A 12,431-nucleotide genomic window follows, 5' to 3' on the forward strand; every position below is an offset into this window, starting at 1 on the left:
CAGAGCTGCTAGTTTGTCAGCTGGGAACCAAAATGCTTAAGGTCATGGCTGTTGTTGTAAAGAGTAATGTTAAGGGATACAAACCAGTAAATTGGATTGTAAGGCACCAAACCCCAGACACAGCCCAAAGTGCATGATCTAATAGATATGGCTGGTTCAGAAACCCCCGTTACCCCTCACTGGCAATTAGTGTGGGTTCATGCCCCACTTCACAATCTACAGACCCACCAAGTGCTGATCCTCAGATGAGATATTAAACCGAGGCCCCAGTTGCACTCACATTTTGGATGCAAAAGGTCCTATATCTGTTAAAAGAGCTTGTCCCCCACAGCCATCAGCGCCAACAACAGATTTTACAATCATTCATCTCATTGCTGTTCGTGGGATCTTCCAATGCACAAACAAGTTGCTGTGTTGGCCTACATTACAGCAGCAACCATACTTTGAAATACTTCATTGGCTGTAAAAGCACTTAAGTCATGAAAGGGATTATAGAAATGAAAGTTCTTACTTTCTCAGACTCCTTAAGCTCCCAGTTACAGATGCTAAATCAGATTCCCATCACCACCTTCTTGGGACAGTTTGATGCAAATTAAACACAGCCTCATTGTCACAACAAAAAAAAACTTTAAAACAAACTTGTTATATTAAATTTAAATATTTTATTGAATGTTTGTGCCAACATAGCTAAAGGCTGAACAGAAAGTGCTTTGTCAAAACAGGTTGACCAATCACAAAACAGAAACCACCCAACAATGTGACAATACAAATCAATAACTTAGGACAAACTTCACACAAATCCCATCATGATGATCGTAAATTCTAATAATTCATATGAAAATATAATACAACTCAAATTGCTTAAAGATTTATAACATGATAGGCAGTGTGTTATCTGTAAATAAATTATAGGACTAGCAGCGAAATATGTAATTAAACAATTAAACCTAATGAGACACATTGTGGAAGATATAGTAATCACTGCAATCATGTGATAATCGGTTATTAAAAGGACAAAATGTCTTTGGTAATGTGACTTGTAGAAAGCTCTCCCTATTCCCACATAAAAGGTGCTGGGTACAGGAGTTGACTGCCAATCCCAGAGGCATTCATAGTCCAGGCCAGAAAGTTTAAGGTGGGGGGAAGAGTCAGAATCACAGCCAAATCCCATCCTGTCTTCACCAAAGAGCTAGAACACCAACTGACTCCAGCACACAAAAGGAACTCGAATCCCAGACTTTCCCACCTGCAGATCCAGAACCCTCAGAATGAGAATGGTGCCACAAGGAATGGGAATAATGTTCCAACATGCCTCAGGTTCTGCACAGAGTCTTCACTAAGACAGAAAAGCAACAGGACAAGGGTGGAGATTCTCTCACAACAGGAAACATACTTTCTACATCAACCCTGTCAAGACACCTCAGGATCTTGTACGTTTCAATCAAGTCACCTCTTACTCTTCTAAACTCCAGCAGATACAAGCCCAGCCTGTCCGACCTTTCCTCCAGACTGGATCCCAGGCAGCTCACTCCTGCCTCTGCTCATCTGGAATTGCTCATTTAGTTCCTGTTTGAATATCGAGTAATGGGTCTGTTTAACCCCACTGGCAAATAAATCTTAAAACAAATCTTAAAACAGACATAAAATGGTCAGTATCAGCAGCTTGAGATGTGACGGGGAAGATAGTGGCTTAAACTTCCCCAGGGTGGTACCAGGGATACAGTCAGTGCCCAAAGCAGCTTAAAATAATAAACAGCCAAGCATTTTCAGACACGTTAAGCATTCAAATTGGAGTATTAAAACTCCAAACTTACTTTTAAAATTTTGCAAAATGCTGCATTGACATAATTAAAGAATAAAACTATGGAGACACTGAGGGAAAAATGGCGCAAGTTCTCACAGGAAGACCTGTTAGCACATCCAGTGCCCATTCCCAGGCCCTTGTCCCCATTAACGTTCATAGGTTATATAGGCATGAGAAAGATAACTCGAGAGACTTAGTCTTGAGGATGTTTTGAACGTCTAAGTTTCAAGGGGAATGAGGCATTTAAAAACATTTTTCCAGTTTGCCTGGGTTTGCAAACTCTATTTGGAAATCCTCTGCATCTGTTCAAATTTCCGTCTAAGCTGCTGCTGTTTTTTCTGAAGTTTCTCTCTCTCTGCATTCAGTTTTTGTTGCTCTACCTTCAGCCTGATAACGTATTCTGTCGCTTTCCTCAAGATGACCACTTTTGAGGCTTTGTCATTCTTAGAAAGTTCCGGCACCTCATCTCGAAGAGCCAACAGGCAATGCTTCAACTCATTTCTCCTCTGCCTTTCCAGGACATTGTGTGTCTTTCGTCTCTCTTCATCCTCTGCATCTGAAGATCTGGGGCTGAAGTTTGAGGGCTTGTTGGGGGATGAGTGCTTGGTCACATGGAGATAGCTGTCCGTTTTGGCTCGTTTTGGTGCTGGTGGTTCCCTGCACAGCAGAGGTGAGGGTGCAGCGTAGTTGTGCTGTTGCTGGATTTCCAGACTGCACCGTTTGATACTGGCCAGAGTCTGTGAGCGGGTTCCGGTCCTTGCCATTTCTTGCTTGGTAGTACTCCCCAGTGCCAACCTTTGCTTCTCAATGGTCACGACATCAATCTCCTCTTCTGCAAACACAAGGCAGCTTTAATATTCATGCTTACGGCAGAACAAACAAGATTTAATTCAGCACAGTAAAAGTTGGAACAGGAGGTGGTCATTCAGCCCTTGAGGCATTCAGTTAGATTACACACGATCTCCATTTACCCTCTTGGTTTCCATATCCCTCAATACCCTCACCCAACACAATAAATTGATTTGGATCAAGATCTGGGAGGGGGAAAGCTCCTCTCTTGTTATTTTAGAGATAATTTGCTCTTTGGGGTTGGTGAGGGGAATGTTTCAACCTTTGACCTGGTCAAGAGATGTCAATTTTGCAATCAGGTTCAGAATTTGGTACCCACCTTTGTTATTCTACCCATTGCTTTTTTTTTTTTAAAAACCCCCTTTTTGAATGGGAATGTTTTATTTCCCGTGGGGGTGGGAGGGGTGGTCTGTTCAAATGTGCAATAATATGAAGGATTACAAGGTCCATGAAAACCAAGCAACCTCCAGCCTCTAAAGAGCAGACACTCCCAACAGAGGCAGAGCTGTTTGGCCCTTGTTCACGTTGCCACAGTCCCCAGTTTTATCCTCCAGGCCACCTACCCAGCAGGGACTGATTTACATTGGGGTACAATTTAGAAAGTCTATTCTGCACCCTGTTACCCACTGAACCAATGATTATTCCTTGTGGAGAGAAAAGGGTTTGATTCTTTGAATGGATGCCCTCCATTTCCTAATAAGCATTTCCTAATGGACTGGCGTGAGGCTCCATGCTGGGACTACACTCTCAGGAAAATTGCCACTTAAAGGCCAACAGTGATCAATGGACCACATCAGGGAAACAATCAATCAGTGAATAAACTCACCATCTAGGTCTACGTGATGCCACCTACTTGAGTGAAACACTCAGGCAGATGTTCCATAATTCCAGTTGGAAGCCAACCCAACGTGGGTTAGGGAAGCCAGGTTAAGATGGTGGAGTCCTATCATTTCCCTGGGGAATCATCCTCTCCAGGGCTACATACAGGTGGGCATCACAACAAATCCAAATCTGTTTCAGCCAATCAAATTACTGGAAAGCAAACGAGGAACAAAATTCCTCCCTCTCCCCATGAGATGAAAGTCAGCTGCAGGTCTCAATACTGCCCAAACTATCAGCCTCCTCACTGACCCAGAAAACAAACCAGAAATCTTCCTGTTTATTCCCACATTTGTCCACAAGGGAAGTCTTCTGTCTCAGACAGGGTCCATGGGTAACCTTAAAAACCACACATGGGACCTCAGAGCTGACAGGCTTCCAATCAGGAATTTACATAGACCATTCCACCAATTAGTCTGTACCTGAGTCACTGGAGCGTGAAGAAACACTGCCTGTTGACAAAGAACTTTCATCATCTGAGTTTGGATCTTCATTCTCCTGGTGAGGCCTGTCCAGGAGTGGGCTAATACTCTCCAAACCAGAACCACAGAGATCCTGGAAGAATTGAGACTCAATCTCAGACATCAGGGGGCTGGACACAGGGAGCACATCCAATTTGTCACCAATTTTGTCCAGCTCTGTTGTTGCCAGTAAATTACTCCACATACAGTCCTGCTCCATCTTCAGAGAGGCTTCCAAGTCCCAAATTAAACCCTGGTCAATGAATTCCTCATCGTCCAATAGGAACTCTGACATTAATTCCAACTGGTCAGATTTGGAAGGGATTAAAGTGGAAAGGGAGTCACACATATTGGCCTTGGGGAGGGGAGATTGTGTTGAAGTTGGCAACATCTCAACTGTCTTCAGAAATTCCTCACAGGTCTCATAAAAATCATCATCATTGTCCAGGAGTGAGGAGAAAATGTCAAAATCACAGTTGATATTTCTACTTTGAGGCATTGTGAGAAAAGGCTGTAAGGTAAACACAACAAAGTATTAATCCAAGTTCAAATTAGCATTTGGAAAATTATTTAAACCATAAGATAACACAACAGAGGAAGTCTACATTGAGTGCTGGCAGGGAGACAGTGCGGAATGCATGATAACCCTTATGTGATGACCCAGGCTGTTACATGTTTGAGGATTTGAGGTGATGGAACATTAGCTCTGCCTGGTCTTCAGTAACAGACTGGCTTGTGGTCTAAGAGGAGTTTTCAGTCCCTGTGATGTCTTTCATTCAACAGAAAACCTGGAGCTGGGAACAGTTTCAGCTAAACATTGCAGGGATTCTAGCTGGACCCCAGCCAATTCCCAGCTTGGCAGTGGGGGAGGAGATTAGGACACCTGAGAAAAATGTGATCAGTGACCAGGTGCCTGGCAGAAGCAGCTTCCCTTTAAACTCAGCAATCCCTGCTCTGACCCTCCAATCACAGAGCACACAGCTCAGATGGAGACTAACAGATTCACTATAACAAAAGCTAGTGATAATCAGAAATAAAATACATTGCACACTGATCCCAACTGAACTACTTTACTATTTTGTCAAGACACACACACACACACACACACACACACACACACACATATCAGCAGTTGGCATCAGCAGAAACTGGCTCACTGAACCTCCGCTGGCATTGCTGTGCTCAGTCCAATCAAAGTTCAGAGTTACTGGCTGAAAGCCACCTTAACCCGGGGCATCTCATTTCAAACTCCCACCTTTACTGAGAACCTGGCTCAAAGCCGGGGGGGGGGGGGGGGGGGTTCGAAAACCTCCCAAACACCAGGATCTCACTGCGGAAACACCCCAACAGTTTACAACATCATCTCCAATTCTCAACAGGTTCCAGGATATGAAGAAATACTGCTCCATGTGAACGGGACACATTACAACCGGCTCTTCACCCGGAGATGCCAATTACCTTTAAACAGGGGACGTCTCGACTGGACAGTGATTTAAAAACAATTGTTCCTTGGCCTGCTCCGAGTTTCTAGTCACCATTCAGGAGCAAACCAACTTTATAATCAACCCACTCCCTTTTTCAGCTTATTTAAATACTTGACAGCTTTTAGAAACCGACCTTTCACAGCTGACTGGAAACCCCCGCACCACATTTGTCAGGCTGCCCCCCCCCCCCCCGCCCACTGCAACAAGAGGTCATGTTCCATCACAGTCACCAGGTGCTCTGCTGTCAAACCATACCACAAACTTTCCAGGCCAGTTTAAAACCCCTTTCCATTTTAGCATCGCGACGATACCAAGTGATTGAGTGATTTACCAAACCCATTTTAGTAGAATTTTTTGGCAAATTAAACAACTTTTATTTTAAATCTCCAGGAGCAGCGAGCACAAGCTAACCATACAGTTGATATGAAACAGACACCACACTCCTTCCTTTTTAGGTGCTTGGGTGTTTTTTCTAGAAGTGAAAACAGTTAAGGCGGATTGTTGGGGTGGTTGGGGTGGGGGGGGGGGGGGGGTGCAAGGCCGAGACTCGAACCGTCACTCACCCAAAGTTAGTTGCATTCCCAGACTTAACTCTTTTCTTTACAATTCAAAACACTGGTTTCCTTTCCACCTACTCCATGACCGAGGGATGGACAGAGAGAGAGAGAGAGACAGCCACACACAGCGTGACCCACTGTCAACACTGGTTCCCGCAAATCCAGGGCAGATTGAGACAAACAAGGGACAGGATCCACAAAGGGAACCCAACAGGCAAACAGACAGGAGGGATGTCTGGAATTCCACTCGGCTATGAATGACTCCTGTTGTTAAAAAAACCGTGTTCCGTTGCAATATTTCTTTGAAAGTCCCGGAGGACAATCCAGGCTCCACAGGGAACATCCCCACCCCACCCCGGGGGACATCTCCAAATTCCTGCCTTATCTACAAAATCTGCGATTTATTTTTTTTTATACAATTAAACGAGATGAAAACATTCAACAGGACAACTTCACCTACTGGGTTCCAACTATGCCCAAAATATATAGGTCCAAGAGAAATATATAAAAGCTGAATTCTGGCTGTGCTTTCAGTGATAAATCAGAGATGAATGCTTTGTTCAGTTAGGGTTAAACCACAAGTGATGTTCAAAAAGTGTAAAGAATGACATCGAAGCAAACGAAAGCGATTCCTTTAAAACCAGGACTAGGTGCAACAGTTAAAGAATGGCTGACCTCGTTATGGTTTTCAGTGAAAAACTATCAGGAAACATACAATCAATTGTTCAACTTAAACGCCCTCTGGCAGGGTTACAGGCTTTAAAAACTGAAAAGGAAACACTGAGGCCAAATCACAAACAGGCCTTCAAAACAGGAGCATGGCAGACAAATTATAGAATCATTGAAATGAGAGCAGAGAGGAAACGGTTCAGCCATCCCTCAATGTGGAGATCTCGCCACTATCTGATCCCAGATTCTCCTGGCCACTATATCGTCTTCTTTTCTAAAAGAAAGAGGTTTCTCCAATTCCGTTTTAAATTATGTCACAGTCCCTGCCTTAAAGTCCTCGAGTGATAAAAGATGTCAACTACTCCATTTGTGCAAAATATTTCTTCCAACTATCCCCTTTCCTTCTGACAGGGAGAATCCTCAGATTGTGCCTCCGACAGTCTTTCAGTAACATTTATGTTACCAAACCTTCCAATTTTTCTCCCTCAACCTTCCCAGAATCGGATTCAAACTGTGATCTAACCAACAGGCTGGCCAAATTCTTCAGCTTTTCTATTCAGTGACCCTGTGCATAATACCTACAGCCTTATTTCTGTGCGTGTCCCAATACCATTCTGTACTTCTAACTCTCTCGTTATTTGGCAAAATATACCATTTCATTTTTCACCGTACTGACCTACATCTCCACCCGTCACCCCAGCAAAACTCATCATTCATCCAGTACTAAACCCCACAAAATATGCACAGAATATAAATTACACCCATCCACATGTGACTAAACCCAGAAAAATCGATGATGCTTTTGCTGTAACATCTGTAAAGAATGTTATCATTTCCTTTCACACAATTGCCCTTTGTAGATAAAAACCCACTGGGAATCCACAGGATTGAATCCCTCAATCCCCCAACTGTCACCAACACTCGGGAAAACTTTCAGAAATTAAAGTGCAGAAGCATCCGGGTGGAGGAACTCTCTACATAGACCCCTCCAAAAAAATACACACCCCCCTCTCTCCCTCCCCAAAAACCCCACACAGACCCCCCCTCCCCAAAAACCCCACACAGACCCCCCCTCCCCAAAAACCCCACACAGACCCCCCCTCCCCAAAAACCCCACACAGACCCCCCCTCCCCAAAAACCCCACACAGACCCCCCCTCCCCAAAAACCCCACACAGACCCCCCCTCCCCAAAAACCCCACACAGACCCCCCCTCCCCAAAAACCCCACACAGACCCCCCCCTCCCCAAAAACCCCACACAGACCCCCCCTCCCCAAAAACCCCACACAGACCCCCCCTCCCCAAAAACCCCACACAGACCCCCCTCCCCAAAAACCCCACACAGACCCCCCCTCCCCAAAAACCCCACACAGACCCCCCTCCCCAAAGGGTGGGGGGGGGGGGTCGGGCGGCCGCTCGGCTTCTCTTACCGGACCCGCTCCCGCTGCTGCTCCCGGACCCGCTGCTGCTCCCGGACCCGCTGCTGCTCCCGCTGCTGCTCCCGCTGCTGCTCCCGGACCCGCTGCTGCTCCCGCTGCTGCTCCCGGACCCGCTGCTGCTCCCGCTGCTGCTCCCGCTGCTGCTCCCGGACCCGCTGCTGCTCCCGCTGCTGCTCCCGGACCCGCTGCTGCTCCCGCTGCTGCTCCCGGACCCGCTGCTGCTCCCGCTGCTGCTCCCGGACCCGCTGCTGCTCCCGCTGCTGCTCCCGGACCCGCTGCTGCTCCAGCTGCTGCTCCCGGACCCGCTCCTCTGTCCCTCTCCCGGCCTCTTTTACTCTATTTATGTCGGACCCGCCCCCCCCCCGGCTCATCTCCCGCCAAAATACACCGGCAAACCCCGCCCCCGGGGGTGGGGAGAGGGGAGAGGGGTGGGGTGGGGGAGGTGGTGTGGGGGTTGTGGAGGGAGGGGGAGTGGCAGGAGGGGAGGGGAGAGGAAGGGGTGGGGAGGGGGAGGGAAGGGGAGGGAGGGATGGGCAGAGAGAGAGAGAGAGAGGGGATGGAGGGGGGAGAAGATGGGATGAGGGGTTGGGGGAGGGGAATGGGGGAGAGAGAGCGGTGGGAGAGGGGAGGGGAGGGAATGGGGAGAGGGGGGTGGAGAGGGAAGGGGAGTGGGAGGGGAGGGGGAATGGGGACAGTAGGAGTAGAGTGGGGTAGGGTAGGAGCAGAGAGATTAAGGGGGATGGGATGGGAAGAAAAGGAGGAGGAGGAGGAGGAGGGGGTTGTTAGAGGAGGAGGGGAAGGTAGAGGGGGTGGGGAGAAGTGGAGAGGGAGTGGGGAGGGGGTGGGGTAAGGGCTGGCTGGCAGGGGGAGAGAGGGAAAGGAGAGGGGGAAAGAGGTGGGAGTGCAGAGATTGGGGAGGTGAGGGGGAGAGGAGAAGTGCAGAGGGAGTGGGTAGGAGGGGAAAGGAAGGAAGAGGGTGAGGGGAGGGGGAGAGGAATGGAGGGGAGGAGAGAGGGGGAAGAGGAGGGGAGATGGTGAGGCGAGTAGAGGGAGGAGGAATGGAGGGGAGTAGGGGGTGGGGAGGGAGTAGAGGGTGAAGGGGAGGGGGAGAGGGGATGGGAGGATTCCTCCATCACCCCCTGCACCTCAACCCCCTCCCACGGCACCTTCCCATGCAACCGCAGAAGGTGCAACCCCTGCCCCTTTACCTCCCCCCCCTCCTCACCGTCCAAGGACCCAAACACTCCTTTCAAGTGAAGCAACATTTCACTTGCATTTCCCCCAACTTAGTCTACTGCATTCGTTGCTCCCAATGTGGTCTCCTCTACATTGGAGAGACCAAACGTAAACTGGGCGACCGCTTTGCAGAACACCTGCGGTCTGTCCGCAAGAATGACCCAAACCTCCCTGTCGCTTGCCATTTTAACACTCCACCCTGCTCTCTTGCCCACATGTCCATCCTTGGCTTGCTGCATTGTTCCAGTGAAGCCCAACACAAACTGGAGGGACAACACCTCATCTTCCGACTAGGCACTTTACAGCATTCCGGACTGAATATTGAGTTCAACAACTTTAGGTCTTGAACTCCCTCCTCCATCCCCTTTTTTATCCCTCTTTTTAAATATTTATTTTTATTTTTTCTCTATCTACTTATTTTTATTTTTATTTATTTTCATTTTTATTCATTGCTTTATCCCCACCTTTTATCCTATTTTCGATCTTTTTTCCCACCACCATGTCCTCCCCTCACCCCATCCCCACCCCCCACCCCACCCCAAACCCTCCCCCCACCCCACCCCACCCCCACCCCTCCTGCACCCCCTCCCCCCACCCCAAACCCAACCCCCACCCCACCCCCACCCCTCCCCCACTCCACCCCACCCCCACCCCTCCCCCACTCCACCCCACCCCTCCCCCATCCCACCCCACCCCTCCCCCACTCCACCCCATCCCACCCCACCCCTCCCTCCCGCACCCTACCCCAACTCCCACCCCACCCCCACCCCCACCCCTCCCCCACCCCACCCCACCCCTCCCCACCTCACCCCCACCCCACCCCTCCCCCACCCCACCCCACCACTCCCCACTCCACACCCACCCCACCGCACAGCACCCCCACCCCCACCCCTCCCCACAAGGACCATCTGTCACTTGTTCATGTGGTTCTTTCCAGAGTGTTTACCCTTGTTCTGCTATTACCACATTCTGCTTCCTGACCTTAATGTCACCATCAGCACCTCCTTTCACCAGCACCACCACCATTAACACCCCCTTTGTCCTTCTGTTTCTGACATCTTTTACAATCTCTCCTTTGCCTCCACCTATCGCTGGCCCTCTAATTCACCTGCTCCACCGCCCCCACCCCCCCTAAACAATATAAACAATATAAATCTCATCACATTTTTACTTCTGTTTAGCTCTTAAGAGGAGTCATACGGACTCGAAATGTCTCTCTCTCTCCACAGAGGCTGTCAGAGCTGCTGAGTTTTTCCAGCATTTTCTGTTTTTGTTACAGATTTCCAGCATCCACAGTATTTTGCTTTTGTCTGGGAAATATTTAAAATGGTGAATAATAGAGTCCCGGAGAAATTTATTACACTAAAAAGCAAGATCCAAGTAGGCAGTAATGACACACTGTGGAGAAATAAAGGAATAAGGGAAAAATTGAAACTAATGGAAGAGGCACACACACTAAGACAATAAAGAGGATGATACAAGTATCAAAAGACAATGAGAAAGACAAAGAAAAACTATAAAATTAAATTATCAAGGAATACTGTATAAAAATAAACCATAAAGTATTTTACAGACACCAAAATAACTGAAGAAACATCAGGTATAGGGCTATGAAGGCACACAGGATAAATTCATAAGTGTTAACAGAAAAATGCAGAAATATTGAACAATTATTCTGTCTCAGTGTTAACAATATTTGTCTAATGAGAGAGAGAGCTACCCCAGGGCAGGGAAGATGTATGAAAATTTTTAAAAAAATCTCTGTCACAGGCGCAGGGACACATTTTTACCGAAAAATTAAGGTTATTATTTTATTCCGATTTGCTATTGGAAACATCATCCTGCCCGTGTAAATACCGCACGTGTCACTGTACGCTCGGTCCAGTTGGGCACACGCTCACCTATTGAGGAAAACCTTTTACCCAGGTTTACCACTATTTGTGGCAACTTTCTAAGCCTCTTTTATACAATCCTTAACTTCCTTTGTTAGCCACGAGCTGACTGACTTTTCTTCTTGGGTTCTCGTGCCTTGACCTCTCCAACTCTGCCAACAAGGCACTCGGCCTGTCCCTGAATGTGGCGGAAACAAAAAGCATTTATCAACCCACACCTGGTCAGCCAAATATTCCACCTCCCGTACATATATTGAAAGAGAGACTCTGGAATATGCTGAGCACGCTCCATACCTCAGCAGCCATGTCTCTCAAAAGGCCACCATTGACGGGGAGATCCAACACCGGATCAGCTGCACCAGCTCAGCCTTCCACAAACCACCGCAGTGAGTGTTTAACAACAAAGACCTCCACAATTCATTACAAGTCCTAGTGTACGGAGCAGCTGTTGTTACCACAACAAAAACAGAATTACCTGGAAAAACTCAGCAGGTCTGGCAGCATCGGCGGAGAAGAAAAGAGTTGACGTTTCGAGTCCTCATGACCCTTTGACAGAACTTGAGTTTGAGTCCAAGAAAGAGTTGAAATCAAGAGTTGTTACCACACTCTGTACTGCAGTGAGACCTGGACAGTGTGTCAGAGCACTGGAGAAATTCCATCAGGAATGACCCCACCACATCCTTTGGAGTCAATGGGAGGGACCATTGAGCAAACACTAGTCTCCTTCTTGAAGCCAGACCCACAAGCATTCAGGCAAAACTCCTGCAAAATCATTTTTGATGGACTGAACACTTTGTCTGGATGACTGAAAAGTGTCTCCCCCACCAGCTCCTGTTTTCCCAACTCAAAAGGCCAACGTTCCAGGGAAGGACAAAGAAAACACTCCCTAGACGCTCTAAATCCCCTTGATGTGAGGCAGTAATGACATTAATGAAATTAGTGGAAGGAACTCACTACCAATGATTCAAAATATTGACAACTTGTCCATCAAGCTGCATCACACTTTGGGTCACAATGTCTTAATGATGAGACAGATTGATGGCAGAGAGGATAGAAAAGGAAGTAAATCCTACACTCCGGATCCCACTACCTACAAAAAGGAATGAAACCGGATGGACCACCCAGCATCGACTTAGGCACTGGAAACAAAACCATAATCTC

The 12,431-nt window shown here is 47.6% G+C and overlaps 1 protein-coding gene across 1 annotated transcript; it reads right to left on the reverse strand.

Annotated features, from left to right (window-relative positions):
- Nucleotides 1-642: 642 nt before the first annotated feature.
- On the reverse strand, nt 643-8,185 carry mych (myelocytomatosis oncogene homolog). The gene is made up of 3 exons (XM_041204587.1): nt 8,134-8,185; nt 3,955-4,504; nt 643-2,636 (listed from the first exon to the last, which is right to left on the reverse strand). The coding sequence occupies exons 2-3, from the start codon at nt 4,490-4,492 to the stop codon at nt 2,086-2,088; spliced, it is 1,089 nt and encodes a 362-aa protein (XP_041060521.1). The 5' UTR covers nt 4,493-4,504; nt 8,134-8,185; the 3' UTR covers nt 643-2,085.
- Nucleotides 8,186-12,431: the final 4,246 nt, after the last annotated feature.

The sequence above is a fragment of the Carcharodon carcharias genome, chromosome 14 (assembly GCF_017639515.1).
Source record: "Carcharodon carcharias isolate sCarCar2 chromosome 14, sCarCar2.pri, whole genome shotgun sequence".
Taxonomy (NCBI): Eukaryota; Metazoa; Chordata; class Chondrichthyes; order Lamniformes; family Lamnidae; genus Carcharodon; species Carcharodon carcharias.

Excerpts from the sequence above, each read along its gene's own strand:
- mych (XM_041204587.1), bottom strand. The coding sequence starts at position 4,492 with ATGCCTCAAAGTAGAAATATCAACTGTGATTTTGACATTTTCTCCTCA. Across the intron at positions 2,637-3,954 it reads TTCACGCTCCAGTGACTCAG|AAGAGGAGATTGATGTCGTG; the intron begins GTACAGACTAAT and ends TTGTGTTTGCAG.